This window comes from Mustela nivalis, assembly GCF_964662115.1.
Source record: "Mustela nivalis genome assembly, chromosome: 10".
Taxonomy (NCBI): Eukaryota; Metazoa; Chordata; class Mammalia; order Carnivora; family Mustelidae; genus Mustela; species Mustela nivalis.
In genome coordinates, this window is record NC_139029.1 from 68,283,473 (window position 1) to 68,307,450 (window position 23,978).

Genomic DNA, 23,978 nt, shown 5'->3' on the forward strand with positions numbered 1-23,978 from the left:
GCTGGCCTAATGATTTGCATTCATGATGAGTGTATTTGTTATGCTTCCTTTTGTGAGCATGAGTGAAAGAACCTATAAACTTGGCAGGGTTAATTTTACAGAAAGGAAAAGTTTTCCAGAAATTCATTTCCTTATTATTCCAGTAATTACTCATGGGTGAGAGCTCTTCAATGACCCTTGCTTAAGTAGGGGGAGAAATGCCATCACAGTATGATTGCTGCTGAAAGCTGCCTTCTGTTTCTTTTCCTAGGAGTGTCTCACCTTCTACCACGTATCTGAGCACTTACAGTCCATTTTAGAAAAGGGTCTTAAAGAATAAAATGTTTGAGGGAAGAAAGGGAAACATAGCGATCATGACCACAGTAAGAGAATTGCCACAAATGGGTTGCAAGTATGTAAATTCTGGGCTTTCCCTTTCTCATCACAGCCTAGCCTACCATTCCTGAACCATCTTTCAGGGCATCCATGAAAGTGGTCAACTTGACAGGATGAATTTGCTCTATTAAAATCAGCCCTTACTGCTTAGAGTCAAAATTCAAGCTACAAATTCTTCTGCCTAAAATAGAACTGTCTATTAAATTACCTATGTAGAAGTTTTACTATAATTGCTTAGGTAGTCTAAACTATGGGACTTTAACAAGATTTGTTTTGAAGATGGGATGTCTTACTACTTTTTACAGGGATGGAAGATAAATAGTACTTTTGGTTTATGCTGAAAGTACCAACAAAAGGGCTCAAAGAAAAGGTAACTAGGTATATAAGTTGTACTAAGCACCATGCCCCCCACACTGATGCTTTCTCCACTTCTGTAACAAAACAGTTTGGATAAACACAGAGATGGAGATGCGGAGGAAAGGATCACACAAACATAACTCCTTCCAAATACCCATAGAGTACATCAGTAAGGGAGAAGCAGATACTGGCAAAAGTACTTGCAAGTAAATTTATAAGCAACTGTTTAATTTCACTCAAAATTTATATACCAAATTGAGCATAACAATCCTAAAACATGAAACAGTTTCTTCCAATTCACAAATATTACTATGCACACACATCATCTGATCATCCCATGCCATGTTTATCAGACCTCCTCAAACCACATTTAAAAAGCAGAATAAGTGTCTTAATTTGCTGATGCTGTTCAAATAAACACACATCACTAGTGAAGAAAAACGGAAGCAAGAAAGAAGCTAGCCTGCCATCAACAGAGTTCCTAAGAGTCTAGAACTGAATCAACCTAATAAGTGTTTACAGAAATCCTCCTGCAGGTGACTACAAAGTAAAACAAGCCCCTGGCTTTTAGAGAAGTGGAAAAAAAATCAGTATAAAAACCTCTCACGGCAGATCGTGTAAGTACAAATGAGTAAAAGTGCCATAAGGACTTAGAATAAAGAAAACTAATATCTGATTGTGGGGGACAGGGTAGTCCAGACAGCCCTCAGAGGAATGCCTGTGTCTCCCTGTCATTCTGTCATTTTTAAAAAGATTATTTTAGCTTGAAAAAAATACGGAGAAATACACAAAAACAATAATAACACCAAATGTCACCGCTTTTGTTCCCCTGGCTCAGTACCTCTACCTACCCTTGAGAAAAACATCATCTTAACAACTTGGTACCTGGTTTGTAAAAATGTTTTAAAGAAAAAAACTTTGAAGTACATACACGTAAGTCATTTTTAATTTTTTAATAAAATAGTTTATTTTAGGGGCACCTGGGTGGCTCAGTGGGTTAAGCCGCTGCCTTCGGCTCAGGTCATGATCTCAGTGTCCTGGGATCAAGTCCCACATCGGGCTCTCTGCTCAGCGGGGAGCCTGCTTCCCCCTCCCTCTCTCTCTGCCTGCCTCTCCATCTACTTGTGATTTCTCTCTGTCAAATAAATAAACAAAATCTTTAAAAAAAAAAAAAGTTTATTTTATATATAAAATAATCTTTTATCTGTAAATATGTATAAAATAAATTATATTTGTAAAATATAAATATATATAAAATAAAATACTTATTTTAATAAGTAGTATTTAATAAAATAGTATTTTAATAAAATAGTTTAAAATAGTACATGCACATAAGTCATTTAAAATGGGACAATATATATTATTGTACAACATGATGTGTTCATTTAATTTGCTATCTCGATATCCTTTTTGGCAGGTATACAAAAGGGAACAAGTTGACAGAGGCATCGCTTCTTTGAGATGCCCAGGACAATGATGACCTTACTGGACATTCTTGCAAACCCTCTAATAAAATTTTCTAGCAAAAAGATAAATGAGAAAGTTCTATCAACTGCAGTAGCCTCTAGACACATTTGGCTCTTTAAATTTAAATTAATTAAAATTAAAAGTTTAATTCCTCAATCACAATAGCCACATTTCGAATGCTCAATCAATGGCTACATGTATCTAGTGACCACTGTACTGGACATCACGAATAAAGAATATCACCATCTTTGCAGAGAGTTCTATCAGACAACATAGTCAATCCACCTTTTCATCTCAGCTGGCTAGAGAATGGAAATTAGTCACAAAGACTACATGGGTGACTCATGGAGAAGGAAATGAAGGCCACGCAAATCTGGAAGTCTCCCTCTGTACTAAGGTGATCCATACACAGTTGGCACTTACCACCCTGAACCCAGAATGCCTCTGGGCATTTGAAAAGGGACACCTGACAGCTGATGGGCTCATGGCCTCCTGGGCTTACGGACTATATCCTTCAGTCATAATTAGTAAAGTTTGGCTAATTTTTCTAATGTATGTATGTTTCCTATGTTGTAAGTCATGGTCCTGTTCTACCTCTTAGGTTAAGATCTATAATTTCAGCAGCGTATTCAATGTAATGCAATTAAGTAGTGTGAATGCACTAATATTTATTTAAACATAAATCTACTGATAAGACATTTAGGCTGCTTCAAATGTTTTACTTTCACAAAGACCATGGCAACGAATGCTCATGGATGTCAATCTTTGCTATACTCACACAATTATTCTGTAGGATAGAACGCTGAAAGTAGTTTTGCTGAGTCATAAGGTTATGAACATTTGTCATTTTAATAGATACTGCATATCACTGTTCCTGCTGTACTAGTGTAGTATTCTCCCTCTAATAGTATAGCAAGGGCTCTTCTATGCATACTATTTCCATCACTGATATTATCTGTCTTATTAATTTTTGCCAATATGATGGTTTTTACTTGCTTTTCCTTCATCATTAGTGAGGCCAAGTATCTATTTATATGTTAATTGGCTATTTGAAGATCCATAAATTGTCTTTTCATGGCCTTTTTATGTACTTTGCCATTTTATTTATTAATATTTATAGGGTAGTTTGTCTTTTGCTGGTTGATTTGTAGGAGGTTTTGTTTTATTGGTGTTACTTTGGGTTTTATGTGCTGCAAATATCTATCTTCCTCAATACCCCTCACCCCATTCTCCTCACAGCTTCTGCTTTTTTGTTTCAAAGTTTTCACGTAATCAAAGCTATCAATATTTTCTTTAAGTTTTCTGTGTTTGAGGTCTTTCTTAAGAAGTGGTTCCCCCATTGTAAGGTTAAAAACATACCCTTTTCTTTTAAGCTTTTGATAGTTTCTCTTTTTTACAAATAAAGCTATAATCTATCTAGAATGTATTTTTGCATATGGTGAGAGATAAGACTCCAACCTAATTTTCTTACAAATAGGTAGCCAATTGCTTTAGTATCATGGGGGGGGGGGGTAATTATCTTTTCTCTACTGCTTTTAAATAATAAATTCTTTCATCTGCTTCTGGACTTTTTCATTTTAATTAGAAACTTAACCTACAGTCTTCCATCTTATAGATTACAAAAGGTATATGGACTTGAGGAAATTTAGGGTTCCAATTCTAGTAAGAAGTCCTTATTTTAATCAATCAAGGCCACAGTCAGTGACTTGGCAAACATGTATTCAGGGCTTATAACATGTTTTCAGTCTACCTCTGTACCAGCTTTGCTTTAGCTTCCTTAACAGCAGCCCAGTATTTGGCACGTGTCAGAACACCAAGTAATTATTTGTTCAATGTGTTAATGCTAAATTGTGAATTCAGTTCACTCAAATGAAAGTATATAATTTAAAAGTCATCACTGGATCAGTGTCAACTTTCAGCTTATTAGCAATAAATCTTGGAAGAGGAAATGATAGCTTGCATTCCTGAAGGAATACAACTTAATTAAAGCTACTAATGTAATATACCTCCCCACAAATAATATTGCAGTGCATTTGATGGGCTAGGCAGGCTTGCTGGCCACTCCCCTCTCCTACTGTCCAAGATAACCATCACATACATTTTACTATCTCCTTCAATCTCTAAAACCCCTCCCCAGCAGAAGAAAACCTTTACATCTTCCCTCCATGATACCAGACTCTGCCTTCTCCTACTAGAACAAATGCTCCTGGTTAGGACAAACCATCCCAGCTTACTTACACAAGGATTTTCTATCACCTCTATTTTCTGTGCCATTCCTGTCTTCTACATCATTTTCATCAGCACACAAACAACTGCAAATATCTTCATCTTTAAAAACAAAACAAAACAAAACCTTGTCATTAACCCACATCGCTCTCCAGCTACCATATTTTCCCTATCCTCTCTACAGCAAAACTCCTCGAAAAAGAGCCTGTGCTGTGTTTTTTTCCTCTGTGCCTTTCATCCCTTGAAACTAACTCAAGTGTACTCCCTACCATTCCCCTAATTGTTATGATGAGGTAACTGCTAACTTCTTATTACCAAAAACAGCAGTCAGGTCTTCCTGCTCACCATACAGCCCCGATCAGCCACATCCGACTCAGCTGATCACTCTGTCCTTAAAATAATGTCCTAGCTTGGCTTCAGGGACACCCAGTTCTCATGGTTTTTCATGCCACACAGGCTGTTCCTTCTTGGTCCCCTTAGGTTAACTCCATTCCCCCAACACACACACACACACACACACACACACACACACACCTGTCTCTGGTTTCTACAGGTAGATGTGGCGAAGGGCTCAGCTCCTAAAACTCTTCTCTTTCCTGACCACACTCACTCTGGAGGTAATCTCATCTAGTCCTGCCAGTTTAACTATCCTGGTTGACCCCTAAATTTTGTATCTCCATACACAGCCTTAGCTCTGAACTCGAAAACTCATATATACAACTACATAGTCAATACCTTCAACTGGATGCCTAATCAATATGTCAGCCTTAGTACATCCAAAACCAAAATCAAAGTGAAATGAAACAACAGTAATAATAGCAGGAAACCCCTGCTCTTCAACAGCATCCGCCCATTCAGTTACTCCTCCCAGCCAATCAACCATTAGCTCTTGCCTCCATCACTAAATACCTTCTAGTTGGCCTCTGCTTCTATGTTGCCACATTCCCTCTCCCCCACTTCTATTCTCTAAGCTCTCATGATCCTTATAAACTATAAACCAGACTATGTAACTCTTCTGCTCAAAATTTTCCAGTGACCTCCCATCACTTGGAATAAAAGCCACAGTGTTCATACAGCCTCTGAAGCTGTGATCTGACCCGGCCCACGCATCCCACTTCAGTGTTCACTACCACTTCACTCTTCACTGCCACAGGCCAACTATCCTATCCAAAGGGAACGAAATGATGCCTTCTGTGCCTCGTGCACACATCCAGCTGACTTGCGACTCAGGGCCTTGGTAACTGCTCTTCCCTCCTCCTGATACCTCGTACTTGCAGGTATCTGCACAGCACTAGCCCATTTATGTCTCTGCTCTAAGGTTACCTTCTAGCTGTTTTTCACCGTCACTTATTTTTCTTCATGGAACTTAAAACTACCCTACATTCTATTACACATTGTTTATTATCAAACACCTTAACTAAAATATAAGATCTATGAGATGATGGGGCTTTTCTTAAATTCATTTTATTTATCCTTAGAACCTAGAACAGTACCTGAAACACAGTAGCTGTGTAATAAATATTTGGTGAAGAAATGAGTAAATAAATGAACATGAACATAGTTTGATTATGAATATGATTTAATGATCTTAATACATAACCCCAAAGGGCAAATCTATTTTTTTGGCACTACTCACTTTCCGTTGTTTTACAGAGTCCAATTTTATAAGCCAATATGAAGCCACTTTTGTTTTATGATATTTCCAGTTATCAATGATCTGTTTTGGGGGAGAAACATTAAGAAATTTAATTTAAAATTTTCCTCAAAAGTAACGAAGAGTAAATGAATGAGTTGAAATGAACTTTACTAATTAATTTGTGAAACAGAAGCACTGTAATATTACTTGAAATAAAGAATGTCTACTTTCATAAAGACATGTGCAAAGATTTCCAAGTTAAAGTAAAGAAACCATCAGAATCCAAAGTTTCCTCTTCTTGCTACAAAAAGTACACAGTCTCTAATAAATGGAAGTCAAATGTCCTCAGGTACATAGGACTGGGAAGAAACCCAAAACACAGATTTCCCATTTTAATTCCAAGAGCTATATTTACCACATCACCCTATATAATAACAGATTATTGAACAATACATCAGAAGGTAGCTTATATGTAATTAGGATTCTATTATTCATTTGTTTCATTTTTATTGGGTTTTTACTAGTAAAAATCTGCAAAAATTCTGAATATATACTCCAGCAATATATATTCAGTAGCAAACAATTAAAATATTTTCTGCATATAGTAAATATATAGTAAACAATCTAATGTCATATAATTATCCACTATATTTTATTAATTATGTAAGCCAATATTCTTTATAAAACAATCACATCAGCCACAAATATTAGTTCTACTCTCTGACTATCTAATTTTTCTTCTACCTGATTTAAAAGGTTGGTGTATAACTAATATCTCTAAGAAATATGAGTAAAATGGTGCAGAATTTTTGTCTTTACCTGGAAGAGAACTTGATTAAGGTAATATGCAAATAAAAACACACCTACAGAATGCTTTATAACTAGTGTTTGTTTTTTCTCCTTTTTCCTTGATGTAACAAATATCAGCTTGTTTGTAAGTAAGATGCCATTTTCAGTTTTTTAAATATTCATATAACAAAATAATGTACAATATTTGGGGATTTTGCTTATAATTATGTCATGATTACAAAGTAGAAATTGTCACTATTAATTTTTTAAATTAATAAAGTTAAATTTTTATTATTATTTGTTGGGGAGGGATTGTTTGTTTTGTTTCAGAAAGACAGTTGCTTCAGCTAGGTCTAAAGTAATGATAAAATGTGAAAAGCACCAAGTGCATCATTCTGGATCTTATCTTCCAACTGGCCACTAGATGGTGCCTTCTCCTCTGGAACAAAAACAGCAACAACAAAAACAAACCAAAAAAAACCTCCCAAAAAAACAAAAACAAAAACACCCAAAAAACTACAAACCAAAAACCAAAAACCAAAATCCCAACCAAAACTAAACAAAACAGGGGAACCAGAAAAAACAATCTTCTGTTAGTGAGGGATTACCTAGGAATGTCAATTTGAGCCTGATGTTTCTAAAGGAAACCAATCTTTGAAGGAATGCTCTTTCACCTGAAATATCTGAATAACTTGACCTTCTTTCTAAAATAGGAATAAGTAATAAGTCATTGACTTTAATGTGAATTTTTAGGACTGTGTCATTTTAGAATGTTCCACTGGGTGGTGCAAATGTGTTTATAACAAGAAAAACACACCCAATATAAGCCATTTGACAATTTGACAAAAACCATTCACGGTGTCACATTCAAATATTCTTGATATTTTATACCCAGGACTCTATTTTTTTCATTACAACTCATTACATGTTAGATCCTTCTAAATCTTTACAGAAGGAGGCTTAACGTTGATATTTCTTTCATCATTAAGAGCAGTAATTATTTAACAGTAATTAATCTCACTTCATGAAGCAATTGCATCATTAAAATAGGACTAGACACTAAAAAATATTTTGCATTACTGATTACATGATCTCACTGCTCATGGATCATAATAATTAAAATAACCCCTGCATTTTCTAAAGTTTGTTGAGGTTGAAAAGAACATCAGTTATGCTTACCATGTCATTGAGAATAACACCATCAGGAAATAAATTTTAATATTTTGAGAATAACAAAAAAAGTGAGCTCCTTGAAATTTTGTATATGTCAAATACTCACATCTTCTATCAGAAGTAATGATTCTGCATCTGATTTTCCTGGAAACCGGATCTTCATGTCCTTGAGGACAAATAAGGTCTGACTTGTTAGATCGTCTTCTTGTTCCTTTGTTCTCAGTTGCCGCAAAGACTCACTCTTAAATTTGAAAGAATACAGATATTTGGAGGGGGTCTTATTTCATTGTGCCACTATAATCTGAAAGATATTTCTAGGTAAAAATGATGCACTTTTTTTTTTTTAATATATTTTTTATTTTCAGCATAACTTTTAATTCAAAAAAAAACAGTGAAAAAGAAAATAATTTCTTTTATATTTATTCTTAGGATTAAATGGATATGATTTCCCAAGAGTGTCTTTGGCACTTCCACAGAGTTATAGTTTATGTAGCTCAAAATAAAATAAAAATATAAGTGTTTTAAAAAGATTTCCTGGTCAGTTCATTTGTTATATATACCATAGGCAATTCTTGATTAGAGAAAATAATTATAGATTATTACCAAGTAAAATTAATTCATTTATATTTTCTAAACTCTTCTCTTTGGGAACACGATCCACATTAAATAAACAAATTAAATAAGTTCCCGGCCTATGTGTAGGTACAAGGAGATATCTATTTGAGCATCCACAAGTAAGACTGGTTGCAAAATAAATTCGCTGACTTCTTCAACACAAATCTCTGGGATTCATGCTAAGGAGAGAATGCTATATGTTACTTTAAATATCAAGAAAACATTATCAACAATATTAATACTTCAGTCCTCTAAGGATAATTTATCAATGGTTTGGTTTCTAACTTGTTAATCAAAAGTCCATTAAGGAAAATTTACCCTCCAACAAATTCCCCCAAATTTACAGCTGTACTGCTCAGTACACTGCAAAATGATATACTTGCACAGGTGAAATTCAACAAAATTATCCGACACCATTAGCAAATGGAAAATAAAATGCCATTCTCAGTGTCCATCCCCAATTCTATGAAATAGGGGAGTCTGCTTTTTAAGTTATAGGTTAAGAGAGATGGAAAACCCAAATTCCACTAGACCATGAGCTGAATTGTAGCAAGGATCCGGAATTCAATCTGTCTTACTCCCAGCCAGTCCCTTTGCCACCTAAATCCTGAGTATAGTGCTTCCTGTGATCTCAGGGGACCGAATGGATGACTTACCATCTGAGAGTTAGGAAAGCTGGCATCATTAGTGTGAGGCACGTGCCTCATGTAGGAGGAGGCACGGTTTAAAGAATGTGACCGAGACCCTGAAGTTGACCGGGATGCTGGTGTCATTTGTTGAGCAGAAAAGGGGCGGCTGTCTGCGCTGGAAGGTGATTGAGAAGAGATGGACCGAGGGCAACTGACTGAACGCCTAATGGAGCCTAGGATAATGGAGCAGAGGGGTAGTACAGCAGCAGAGTTAGTAAAGTTTCCCACTGTATTGGAGTTAAACTAACAATTAGACCACATGGTGGCAAAACAGCAATAAATTTAAAAGCATAATCATCATCATGACAATATAAGCTTAAGTTAATGGACATACACCTTATATTTAGGGATGTATTACAATTTAAACAGTAAAATTGGTGCAGAACCCCTATGATATATTAAGAATGGCTACAATAAGAATGATTTTTCTAACCAGTTCTGTTCTTGAAACATGACTTTAAAAAAAACAGAAGAAAGGAAAACTAACATTCATGAGCACTTTCTATAAGCCAGGCATCTTGCTAGGTGCTACACTTTAATCTTAACCTTCACAGAAACCCTCTGAAGTAGGAATCTGCATCGCCTGGAGACTCAGAACTTTCTCAAGTCACATGACAAGAAAGTGGCCAGACTCAGGTTTAAGTCCTGACCTATATTACGTCAGTGTCCTTCCACTTTCTAAAGCATGATGCCACCTACTCTCTTTGCATTAGACTGGTCATTTATTAGAATTTGTGTATAGATTCTATAAAATAGAATACTTTATAGCAAGACTCATAGAGAGGGATAGAAAGAAGTCTAGAGAGTGGCCAGAATAAATGCATGTTACAGAATTTACGGCACAAAAGGAAAAAAAAACCATAAAACAGAAGAAAAACATTAAGATCATCCCAATGGAGTTTAAACATATAGTTGGTTATTACAAAAGTAGTAGTAGACAAGTAGTCTTATTATTCACAGGAGAAAAAAAAAAAAAAAACCTAGATTTAAATTCCCACAGTAGAAGATTTAAGTCAAGGAAAAAATGTCTGGATCTAGAGGGTTGTTATCAGAACAAACTAGGGAAAACCAAAGAATATCTTTCCCAATGAATACCATTTAAAAAAGAGAACCAAGTGTTCCAGGTAAATTTTGACTCCTGACATAGGGAAATAGAATATCCCTCAATATCATCAAAAGTTATATATTTTTTAGTTCATATTTTATAAATTCCCTCTGTTATATATTCTCTCTCTGCTCAGGGACTACATCAATCTTCAGTAATTAAATAATTTAATAAAACTCACATGAAGCAAGTTGAATACCCAAACATTTCTCTTACATACACCTTATATTTAAGGATGTATTTCTATAGGATATTTTGAGTCAGTGATAATCCTAAAACCGTTTGGGTTCTGGTGAATATAAAAAATGCACTCATTAAAGCTATAGAAGATGTTAAAAAAAAAAAAAAAAAACTTCCATTTTTTTCTAATTATTAACTTTCTTCTGAACCTAAAGGTCACATCCAATTTTTTTAAAAGGACCATGCTTCTAGAAAAGGGCTGTGTGAGAAACATATCACTAGTCAGTCTTCTACTAGGAAAATACACAAAAGCATGTACTACTACGTACACCTTGGTTCTGCTCTCTTTGAGGGCTTAAAGTGGTAGTTTGGAATGTACAATCTGATCACAGGTGCAGAAGGAAAATATCCTTTCTCTTGAATCACCACAGATTCCCATTTTTTTTCCCTGCATACACGGGAAATTCAGAGAGAATAATTAAATCACTAGATACAGCAATAATATTTAGGTAGATTAGCAAAAAATGGTTGTAACTTGCATATATAAGTTATGTGAGAAAACTATTTCATATAGTTTTATGTATGAACACCTTATATCAACCCAAAATGTATCTTTGAAATTACAGCAAGTGTAAATTTCCTAAGTTATCTCTACACCAGAGTATGTTACACATAATCTGGATTCTGCCCTCCATCATTAGCATCACTTTGGAAAGAAAACTCAAGGAGGGTTTGTGGCTATGGTATTCTTTAGTGTAATACTAAAGAGAGAATATAAAACAAATGGAAACCTTTATGGTAATTCCTAATGACTATAAAAATAATATATAACTAAAAAGGAAAAAATACATATAACTGAATTAAGCTAGCTTTAAAATGTGAATTCACACTCAAAAACACTTTTGGTACACTATTTTTCTGATCTCAATTTATTTTTAGCCTGAGAAAAGAGAACACTCTAAGAGCTTTAGGAATCTTGGCCACATTTCCGCAACACCACCCTCATCCACAGTTGGCTCACAGTCTTAGGGATGCCCACCTTAAACGAGGGATTAAACAAAGGGTAAGATCTGGACAAGGCAAGGTTAGCTTCCAAAACAGAAACAGAGCCTTACTTTCAGACATACACTGAAAGCACGTAAGGCATCTTTAAGAAAAAAAGGAAGTAATTGATAAAATAGCTTGCAACTCTAGAACAGGTGCTCAATAGACATCTTAAGTGAGTAAATAAATGAAATGGAACATAATATGTTATTTCTCCTCCAAACACATGAACTCTCAAAGACAGGAACACTACCATGTATCTTTATAAAATAATTCAGTAAAAGAAAGTAAAGGAAAAGGAAAAGACCATTAAAAATCTTCATGATAATTTTGGTTAGAGATATTTTAAAATCTTCATCTGTTTGTGCTGTATTCCTCCTGGCATTTTGCCATAAGTATGGAAGGCCAAGTTTAAAACACACTCATTTCCAGAGAACTGACACATTAAATAAGCCACTGCTGGAGATCAAAGAAGGCTCACAGTTGCATTTACTGCCTGACTGAACTGGTCCCTTTCTTGGAGCCTTGGGACAATGGAGGACGAGGCGGAGACAGGAGAGATGGGAGTTAAGAAAAGCCCTGCCTTGGAGGCAGAATGGGGAAGGGGGATCCAAGTGAGCCTGAGAAAACAGCAGTACCACACTGGACATTTGCAGATGAAAGAATTGTGAACACATCTGAAATCAAAGAAGGAATGAATGACCAAATGGAAGAGAGAGAGAGGATGTGAAAAGAAAGAAGGAAAGAGAAAAGAGGAAGGTGAAAAGGAAGCCAACAGAGCAGCTGGTTGGTTACTGTCCAGAATACTTGCTGTAGGTATCCCAGAGCCCTGACTTAAGTGTTCAGCCCTGATGAAAACGGGAGGGAACAAAACTTCAACTATTTCACAATTGCGTAGCTCACAGAGTTGTTCAAGTCAAGTACCTAGAGAGATACACACATTTTTAAAAAGAGGTGAACATATAAAATAAAACTGGGGACCAAAAGGGACGGAAAGCACAGGGGTGGGGGTGGAGAATGGAGCAAGGGAACATAACAGTCTTAAAAGAGAATGCAGCCCACAGATCAGCTGCCATGAGGCCCGTTTCACAAAATTCATGCAACAATCCAGGACACAACAAAAACTATGAAATAGAGAAGAAAGGGCTCTCAGAGATCCTTCATTCAACCTGTTTCTTTTCCCTCTGCAGCCTCTGGAAGGGACTATGTGGTGTGCCCAGGTCAGGATTAGGGAATGAAGTGAAGTGGAGTCCAGGTCCCCTCACACAGGACAAGGATCCATTTGGCCCAAGGTCTTTTATTGAGTTCAGTAACTGCTGTTCTGTAATTCTTCATATAACAACAAAACTAGAAGAAATGAACTTACTGGACTGTTGAATTAATTTGTAGTTGTTGGACTGTTTAAAGTTATACGTGACTTGCTTTCCTCTGTTCTTATTTTGGTACTCTTCTTTCTCATTGTCCTCAGATTCCGAAGCACTGCTGCTACTGTCGTAACTGCTGTCACTGCTGTAGTATTTCTGTCTTTTCATTACCTCAGAGCTCTCAGGCATGGAGGACAGAGGCTGAAGCAGAGGGAAATGTGTCCTGTTAGAATTCAGAGCACTGCTAATGAACTATGAGCATGATCAGTTACTATTTTTAATTTCCTGCTTACACTGGCTGCTTTTCACCAAAGCCTGAGACCCACCCAAAGCATGACAGCTACCGCATGCCATTAGCCTACTGTGCTCTTCTTTGAGGCTTCTGTTTCTGCAAAATGTTCCCTCTTGAATGGTACAGAGCTCAGTCGTGAAGAGGAAAATGCTGTGTGATGTGAAGAAATGATCAGAGTACCCACAAATAGCAAAATAAAGTATTTGAGATGAAAATGAAAATATGAAAATCAGAAACATAATCAGCTTTTCTTCATTCCATACAGAGAGATTACTCACTACTCATCAAAACTCAGAGCTGTACTTTTGTTGTATCATTGATGTTCAGAGCCACTCAGTAAATGCTCGTTTGTGTGTTGTGTGTGTGTGTGAGTGTGTGTGCATATGTGTGAGTGTTGCTTTTGAGGGAGAGAAGAAAGGACGGGGGGAAGAAAGGCAGAAAGAGTAAGAAAAGCCAGTTACACCACTGCAAGTAAAGGGGCACCTGGGTGGCTCAGTCGGTTAAGCATCTGCCATCCACTCAGGTCATGATCCTGGGGTCCTGGGATGGAGCCCTGCTGGGCTCCCTGCTCAGCAGGGAGTCTGCTTCTCCCCTTCACCTCCCCCTGCTTGTTCTCCCTCTCTCTCTCACTCATAAATAAATAAAATCTTTTTAAAAAATCACTGTAGATAAAATAAGATAAATTACTGTAAGTATAGTAAGGCCACATCATAAAACAGAGCCTATAAGCCTATCCACTCACATAATATATAACACAAAGCAAGATATTCCTTACATGTCTAATTAGCTCTGGATGTTTTTACAAATCAAAATTTTTAGTTAATTGTCTACTTTTCCAAATGGGTTCTGAACAGCTTGTGCCTCTTCTCACAGGATTTCTGAATCTGACATGTAGGTTTGGCCATAATGGAGCAACACTGCTTTTCATTGTCCATGCTACCCAAAAAAGTGGTATCATGTAAAAAATCAGTACGGCAAGAGTTTTTGGAGGATAGATACCATGTAGAAGGGTAAAACTGTAATGCTTCAAAATTCCCTGCTATTATGTTCCAGTATTTCTATTAGAATTACTTGTCTCTAAACCTCCCAAACACTGTGTTTCCAAGGATGCCAGGTGAGGGAATTAAAAAGATAAGGGAAGTAGGACAGCTTCACTTCAGAAAGAATGTATGCAACCAAGAACAAGACATTTTTACGACTTAGTCATTTTAAGAGACTATTTATTATACAAACTATATGCCTCTTGCTCCTGCTGGGAAAGGTTCCTGTAGCTATACACTAGATTCTTGTTCTCTGTTTAATAAAAATGCTTTGATGCTAGCATACACAAGAAGGAAAGCCTTGGTTACCATGGGACGTCACTAAAATAAGGTATATCTTCTCATGTGTCAGTGTAGAATGAAAGATAAAGAGAGAAATAGCATGTCATAAAGTGCCTGGAAGACACAGTAAGCCAAAGCATGATCCTCTTAAAGTTACTGCCTTTGCAAATGGTGGAAAAATATCCAAAGTAGGGAAAGTAATTTAATACATTATGGTACCAACTTGTATTTGAAAGTGTTTTTCTTTTAATAGTCCAATATTTGCCTGAGCACTAACAATGTTCAAAGAGATATGCATTAAAAACACTGACTAGTACACAATCATGGAACATTTTGATAGTCTTGGGGAATATGAATTCTAGAGGAAGCTTGTTTCTTCAGAAGTCTCGCAGGCCCCCAAAGAGACAATGGCACAACCAGGCTTGCTGGTAGTGTCCTCCTTCATGTAGGCAAACAGCTTTCAGGTTTCTCAAAGAGCTTGACTACATAATGAGTTATTTGATCCTATAATGAATCACTAGGGGAAATGGATAGCTGAACCTTTGTGTCATATGCATTTGGGACTTTTTGACCAACACACTGTTCAGGCAATAACTAATAAGAAGTGATAGTGGTCTGAAGTTCAAACAGTACCTTAACTGCAAAATGGAATTTGTAAATTGGCATTGAGTTAGGATACACATCATACTACTTATTTTTGTGTCCTATTGTATTATGAACTGGGCCACTGTCCTATTGTATTATGAACTGGGCCACACATAAAAATATATAAATAGCATAAAGATTAGCAATCACTCAACTGAAAAAAAAAGAACAATGCTCACAGCTGATACTTTATGTGATATTTATTATTTAAAGAGCTAATTAATATTTCTTAGTTTCTCAAATAACTGAAAAATTAATTCTCCTAGTACAAGTTTCATTTAACCTTCACTATATCTTCATTTATTCTTCTACCATAAACATACTGAAAATTAATGTTTACCATGTGATAGCATCCCTCTAAAATGAAAGGCTGCTTTGAAGTTTGGCTCACCCCAGACCCTCACCATACATAAAGTTAAAAGTTATAACGTGTTTTTGCTTCAGACTGATTATGCAACTTTTGACCATTTTGAAATATTACTGGCATTAAAACCTACAGAAACTAGCCAATTCATTTCATTTCAACAAATACAGTTATCTTCTACTACTTGCCTAGAATAAGAGGGGTTGAAAAAAATATACAATGTGAATTCTGCCTTCCAGGAGCTTATTTTTTTATGTGGATGCTAAGTATTATTTAATGAAGCAAACGAGAGTATGACAGACGGTCTCAGGGCCTTTGCATTTGTCATTCTGGCTCAATTCTGTGCCCACAAGTTGTCTCACAACTGGTTTGCGGAGTTGCAATGATTAATACACAAAGCTTAGAACCTATTCACTTTTAAAGATACTCTAAAATATATTAGAGGCATTATCAACAGCATCAGTCACAATTCTTCAGTATAAAGCACATATTTCAGAAGAAGGGTACCTGACATCCAAGGTCTCTGATCTCTACCAGAAACATATTTTTCACCAGGTTCATCTTCTACTATTTTACTCCCCAGGAATCTTCCATTTGAGTGATACCAAATACTTCCTTATTTCTCCAATACTCTATGCAATGTCACACCTCTATGTCTTTGCCTTAAATATTCCCTCTAAACTGAATATCCTTCCCCTCGTCCTTAATGTTTAGAGCACTATTCGTTTTTTAAGACCCAATTCCAATGTCACTTCCTGTGCAAGGCTATCCAGTCTACCAATCCTTTGCTTCTCAATGTAATTATAGAACTTTCCACTCCCTTTATTAAGGCACTTTCCACAATACAGCCTGGACTTTGGTTCACCTACCTGTTCTTCCACTAGCCAATGAGGTCATTGTGGACACATTCAACAAATTTAATTAATGGCTTTTGATCACCTTCTAAGTACCAAACACTATGCTAGGTGCTAGAGATAACAACATACTTCCTACCCTCAAAGTATTTACAAGTTCATTCTAAACCAAACATGCACACAATTGTCACAACTCACTAAAAGTGTTCTTTGTAGCACAAGAGAAAAAGCAGAAGAAGGAAGATCTAACTAGGGGAATGAGGTAAGATTTCACAATGGCAGCAACGTTTCAGCTGGATAGGAAGGGAATCTGCAATCAAGCAATGAATGGATTTTTTTTTTTAATAGGAAGGCATTCCTGAGGCTTGGAAAAAGCATGAAAGCATGACAGAGCATGATGATGTGTATAAGGACATAGTGATAGCTCTGTATTGCTGAAACATAAACTAAAACAACAGCAACAATAATAATGACAACTGAATTAAAAAGTTTCCTAGATTTTACAAATTCAACACTTTCCAACTCTACCAGCAAGGCCTTTAACATATAAAAAAGGACCATGTAGATCATCACTACAAAGAGAATGAAGGTAAGGCAAACACATGTCCATTTTTGCTTGCATGATAGCTTCCTGTTTATTCCTAGAAACCATACCTATTTTAACTAACACAATTTCAACAATAAGTGGGGCTCCCCATGAGGATTTCCAGAGTGATAATTTGCCTTACCTATAATGCTACACATCTCTGGAAATTGTTAAGTCTAAAGATAGGAGAAAAATGTAATACTGAGTATAGAATAAGGGTACTAGTTTTAAGTCCCTCTTGGCCCTAACTCATAGGGTCTTTCCTAGCCTTAGGGAAAGAATTAAAAAATGAAGGAAACTTGCAGCTCCTGGGTGGGCTCAGTCAATTAAGCATCTGCCTTTGGCTCAAGTCATGATCCCAGGGTTCTGTGATTGAGCTCCACATGGGGCTTTCTGCCTCTCTGCTCAGCAGGGAGCCTATTTCTCCCTCTCCTTCTGCCTGCCACTCTGCCTACTTATGCTCACCCTCTCTCTCTCTGTCAAATAAATAAATAAAATTTAAAAAAATAAAAATAAAAATAAAAATTGAGGAAAACTAACAATACTTCTCTTGAGTATATCTCCCTAACTCTAACTGCACTGGTCCATACAGTTCCTTGAAAGTGGCATCAGGAACAATGGTAAGAACAATGAAGGTAAAATCAACTGTACTTCGTAGCATCTACTTTGAGAGTAAAGAATATAGAGGTACTGTACCTTTGGCCCTCGAGGCTTGGCAGTTTTGCCCATCAATTTTTCATCATCAATTTCACATTGTTCCAGAAGATCTAAAATATCTTCTTCCTTAAAAAAAATATTAAAATTGTGATCATTAATGGACTCTACAATCTTTCCAAGGTCATTAATGTCCATAAAATATTGTACAACAACGTGTCCTAGAACTATTTAAGGAAGATTGCTTAAATCAAATGAAAAATAAAGAATCATGGAAAATCTCTTGAGGAAACCTTCATGGAAATCTGTCAATATAAACAATACATAACTGAAATCTATCATGCATTAACATCATAAACAAATATGTCTTTACATTGCAGTACACTATTAAAATCTTAGAGTACAATACTTCAATAAATTAGCCTATTGATCATTCATATTGAGCATATTGAACATTAAAATTTCTAACAGTTCACTCTAGTTTTCCAGAGCACAATTTTATCAATCATCTCTATATTAATTAGTGCAAAGTAATATTACAACTTCAGAAGAAAAATTGATGATTGGCCTAATAGTTTCATTTAGAACAATCTAATGTTAGTATTTAGTAAATGGGTACAATTTAAGGTAACTGTTTCAAAATTTTAACTATTGTGCAGGAGTATATTTAGAACTTTGTGAAAGATTTTCATTCTATGGGTATAATACTTGCTCTTCCAGAATCATTGCGAAGTCAAGGGGCAAAGTTATAAAAACATATACTGAAATAAATCTTGAGCAAACCAAAGTGATAGGAGTATAACAGCTACACTGAAAGAGGTTCCTTGAGTTATTTATTCAATCTATAAAAATATCACATCTCCATTTGTATATTTATGACATGTTTCAGTGTCTCCTATAAAAAGGTTTTTGAAGAAACTAGAAATCTCACTGTGCAATGGAAATTTGTAAAAATAAGTTACTCTTCATCCCAATCTGATAAAGCTTAGGTATTAAAATACCAAAATACCTTTGCTATAATGTTTTGATTAAACAATAATCTTACAACGAATTCCCGTAACAGCAACACGAGATAGTTAAAAAGAAACTCAAAGAGTTCTGCTGCTTAGGAGAAAGAAGATCATAACAGATAATACTTTCATTATAGCAGCTAGAAAAAGATAAACTAAACAATCATGGTTTTTAAGACATCAGAAAGCTGTGGATAAAACGTAAGGTAAAATAAACTAAACACCAGAGCGGGGAAAAGTTCTAGACAAGCAGAGATGAGTAGCCATTTTCTACTTTGGAATCATTTGTCAAGTCTGCACACAGATGGGCAGAGACCACGTCTATAAAAGGCTGGGATAAAAAGGAGAGTTTTCAATGGTCATGTGAGCTAGTGTAACATCTAGAACCACCCCACAGAGCTTGTTCTCTTGACCTCCTGGGTCTCTCCGATAGCAATTATAGTGAGCATGTAGTGGAATAGGAGGATATAGGCACGTGAAAGCTAGTCTTAAACAGTTTTTAGATACCAATAGAAAATGAGGTCCATAACAAACACTGAATAAATTTCATCCTTGAAAATGAAATCTTGCCATTTTGACGACATGGATGGAACTAAAGGGTATTATGCTTAGCGAAATAAGTCAAGCAGAGAAAGACAACTCTCATATGATCTCCCTGATATGAGGAAGTTGAGAAGCAACATGGGGGGTTTGGTGGGTAGGAAAAGAATAAATGAAACAAGATGGGATCGGGAGGGAGACAAACCATAAGAGACTCTTCATCTCACAAAACAAACTGAGGGTTGCGGGGGGAGGGGGCAAAGGGGTAGGGAGAGAGTGGTGGGGTTATGGACATTGGGGAGGGTATGTGCTGTGGTGAGTGCTGTGAAGTGTGTAAACCTAGCTATTCACAAAACTGTACCCCAGGGCTAATAATACATTATATGTTAATAAAAAAGAATTTCATCCTTGACACCCTTGAAACAAGATGGTAAACTAAAACTACTACAACCCAGCCTGGACCAAGTTTAACTTTTCGCTTTTTTTGATAGAAATTAATTTGACATATAATATTGTGTAAATACACATTTATATATTTCATATGATTGTCATTGTAGTTAATAGCTTCTCCATCATGTCACATAATTATCATTTCTCTTTTGTGATTGGAATAATAAATATCTGTTCTCTCAGCAAGTTTGATGCTTAGAAGACAATATTGTCTATATTCACTATACTGTGCATTAGATCTCTAGGACTTATTTACTACTAGTTGCAAGACTATATCCTTAAATCTCTCTCTTATTCCCCCACCTCTGAACCCTGGTAAACACCATTTCACTGTTTTTGAGTTTAGCTTTTTTGGATTCCACATGTAAGTGAAACCGTATAGTATTTGTCTTTTTTGTCTGACTTAATTAACATAATGTTCTCAAAGTCCACTAATGTTGTCACAATGGCAGGACTCACTTCTTCCTCATGGCTGCAAACATTCCATTGTACATATATACCACATCATCTTTATCCATTCATCCACTGACAGACACTTGGAAAATTATTTCCAAGACTTGGCTACTGCGAATAACGTTGCAATAAACATGGGAGTGAATTTATTGCTCTGATATCCTGTTTTCACTCCCTTTAGATATAACCCAGAGGTGGAATTGCTGGATCATATGTTAAATCTACTTTTAACTTTTTGAGGAACTTCATATTGCTTTCCATAGTGGATGAACCAATTTATAATCCCACCAATAGTATGCAGTATCCCTTTTCCCCACATCCTCACCAACACTTGCTATCTCTTGTTTTCTTGATGACACCATTCTAACAGGTATGAAATGATACTTCATTGTGGTTTTGATTTGTATTTCCCTGATGATTAGTGATGTTGACCATTTTCTCATGTACCTATTGGACATTTAGATGACTTCTTTGGAAAAAAAAATGTCCATTTAGCTTCTCTGCCCATTTTTTAGATTCTTTTTTGTTGTTGTGGGTATATAGTTCCATGAGTTCTTTAAATGTTTTGGATATTAATTCCTTATCATATATATGATTTATGAAATGTTTCTCCTATTCTGCAGGTTACATTTTCGTGCTGTTGATTATTTCTCTTGCTCTGCAGAAGCTTTTAAGTTTGATGTAGTTCCACTTTGTTGACTTTTGCTTTTGTTCAACTTCTCTTTGGCTCAAAATGATTAGCCCCTTACCTTAGCACCCTGAAAGAAGGAAGATATACCTTTTTTGGAAAAAATAGTATCAGTTCAGTTTTTATGATTCTTTTATAGACACTGCCAAACAAATAAAAACTGTAGGATATCCAAAATAACAGGAAAATGTGACCCATGATATAAAGGAAAAATCATTTTAAAGAGCAGGTCCTAAGTGATCCAGATGTTAAAATGAACAAATAAGGATTTTAAAATTACTACTATATACATATTAAAGAAAATTGATTAAAAATGGACAAAATGAATGGAAGATGCAGAATTTCAACAGAGAAATGAGATTTTAAAGAAACAAATGAACATTCTTGAGTTGAAAAATATAATCAAAAATTAAGAAATGACTGGATATGCTTGCAGCAGACTGGGCACAGCAAAGATGTCTCAGTGTAAGTTATCCAAACTGAAGCACACAAAAAGATAAAAGAAAAACAGAACAGAGTAAACAAGATACATGGGATGCTGTCCAATCACCTAATATAGGTGTCATTAGAGTTTCATAAGAGACAAATACAAAATAACATAGCAACAATATCTGAAGAAGTAACAGAGGAGAACTTTCCAAAACCAATGGAATACATCAACCCAGAGCCTCAAGAAATTGAGAAAACTACAAGCTGGATTAATACAAAGAAAACCACACATAAGCACATCAAAGTCAAAATGCTAGTGGTGGGGGAGGGTGTGGAATCATCCAGAGGAAAGGATACATTACATTTAGAAGGAAAATAAAAATAATATGTTTTATTTATGAGTAGAAACAATAGGAACCAGCGGACAAATAAGTGACATCTATAACAGTGCTGAAACAAACAAACAAAAGAGCCTGTCAAGATAGAATTCTAGATCCAATTAAATTTCACTTAAAGAAGACAAAATGAAAAACAATTTCTTACCAAAATACAAGATAGAGAGAAAACTAATCAATACCACATTTCTGCTACGAGGAATATAAAGTACTAAAGAAAGTTTCTGAAACTGAAGAAAGACAACCCTTGTTAGAAGCATGAATCTGCAGGACAGGATGGAAGAACATGAGAAAGGGTATGTCTGTGAGTAAATAGGAAATGTTAGTTAGAAAACTATTAAAGACCACTGCTTGCTTAGACAATACTAACAATGTATTCTGAGGTTCGTAACATAAGTAAAAGTAAAATATATGTTAACAGCACAAAGTCGGAGGTATGCTACAATATAACTAAAAGCCAAAAGAGAAGATAAAATAGTATAATAAAAAAATAATTGATTTTTCCAAAAGAATACAGGGAGCAACGAAAAAAATAATGAACAGATGGAATAGAGAACAAAGAGCAAGAGGGAAGACATAAACCCAACTATACTAGTAAATGTGTGAAATGACTAAGAGACAGATAGTGTCAAACTGAATTTTAAACCAAATTATGACCCAACTGCATGGTTTTTACCAGAGATATTTTAAATATAAGAACACAGATGAGTTGATAAATAGATAGAATGATATATCAACCAAAGAGTAACCATAACAAAGAAACTAGTTATCCACATTAGTCACACAACGTAAGCTTTGTAGTCAACTGTAGTCACAGTTGGTAGTTTTAACAATCTTTTTCAGGAATTGCTAGAACAAGTAGGAAAAAAAAATTGGAAAGGATTTAAGATATTTGAACAACACTAACAGCCAAATTTACTTTTGACATGTATAAAACTCTATAAGTAGCACCTGTAGTAGCCTATTATTTTCACATATACTTGGAACATTCACAAGAATACGTATTCTATTGACTTGAAGCAAGTATCAATTCATTTTACAATATTAAAATCAGAATGTTTTCTAATACAATGAAATAAATTAGAAATTTTTAACAAAAATAAAGCAAGAAAATTTCAGTGTATAGAAATTAAACAAAAAACTTCTAAATAACCAAATAGAAACCAGAAATTAATTTAGGATGGCAATTAATAAAAATATAATATATAAAAATTGCTAGATAGAAGGACAAGATAAAAAAAAATCAGATGTTACAATGTGAAAAAATTTTTAAATGAAAAAATTTTTTTAATTATATTTATTGGCAACAGCAGCAAAAACAACAAATACTTAAGACTAAATTTAATTAAAGATGTGCAAAAACTATACACCAAAAGCTATAAACACAGTTGAGTAATGGACTCAAGTACATGGAGAGATATGCCATATTAGTGGATCAGAAGACTCAGTACTATTAATTCCTCAGTATGGTTAATATTACTATTAATATAGATTAGTATTAATTAATATTAATATTAATACAGTGCCAATTAAAATCCTAGCAGCTACTTTGTAATAAAAAATTAATCAAAATTTAAAATCAAGCTGATTCTAAAATGTAAATGGAGGCATTAAGGACCTACAAAGTCCAAAAGCAACAATACTGAAGATAGTGTAATGTTTGTGTGAGAAGAGGCTCATAAACCAATGGGATAGGGCAAGCAAACTGGTGACATTTAAACTAGATTTTGAAGAAGATAAGGAAGAAGGGAATTTGGATTTGAAGCCCATTATGTGACAAGTACTTTAAACAGACTATTTTAATTAACCTCCATTTTATTTTAACCACAAGCCTGTTATAGTTTTAATACTACTATATTAGTGATGAGCAAACTACTGATCAAATAGTTTAGTCTAAGGTTACCTAATTTACACATGGGGGAACTGGAATTTGAATGTACATTGATCTGCTTCCAAATTCCAAGGTTTTCTAGCAGAAAAAGTGGGGGTAGGGGAGCAAAGTAATGAGAAGATGAACAGACACGGTAATCACAGGAGAGACCAGTACAGAACAGGTGACAGAAAATGAACAAAGGTCTCCTACTGTCTTAATTAAGAAAAACAAAGGGCCACAGAATATAATTCTACTGGTGGAAATGTGTATGTCAAAACAAAGACTTTTGGAGGAAAAGAACATTGAGGTCCACATTATTCCTTCAGCTCCTGTCTCAGGTGTAGCCAGCTTGAAAGTGGCTCTGTACCTTGTTGCAGAATTTGAGTGAAAAGACCATAGCAAA

General features: G+C 35.4%; 1 protein-coding gene across 9 annotated transcripts in view; it reads right to left on the reverse strand.

The window, feature by feature from the left end:
* TTLL7 (tubulin tyrosine ligase like 7) overlaps positions 1-23,978 on the reverse strand; it is a 154,874-nt gene that overhangs the window by 38,066 nt on the left and 92,830 nt on the right. For 8 of the 9 annotated variants that reach the window (XR_014299910.1, XM_082688140.1, XM_082688134.1 and 5 more), the window contains 5 exons: positions 17,780-17,866; positions 13,023-13,221; positions 9,295-9,500; positions 8,130-8,264; positions 6,062-6,142 (listed from right to left, as the gene is read on the reverse strand). Coding sequence is in view for 8 of the 9 variants with exons in the window: in XM_082688140.1 (XP_082544266.1) it covers positions 6,062-6,142; positions 8,130-8,264; positions 9,295-9,500; positions 13,023-13,221; positions 17,780-17,866 (708 nt within the window). In the remaining variant the exon portion in view is untranslated. Of the gene's footprint in view, positions 1-6,061; positions 6,143-8,129; positions 8,325-9,294; positions 9,501-13,022; positions 13,222-17,779; positions 17,867-23,978 lie in introns of those variants that run through there. The other variant, XM_082688141.1, reaches the window with a different exon arrangement.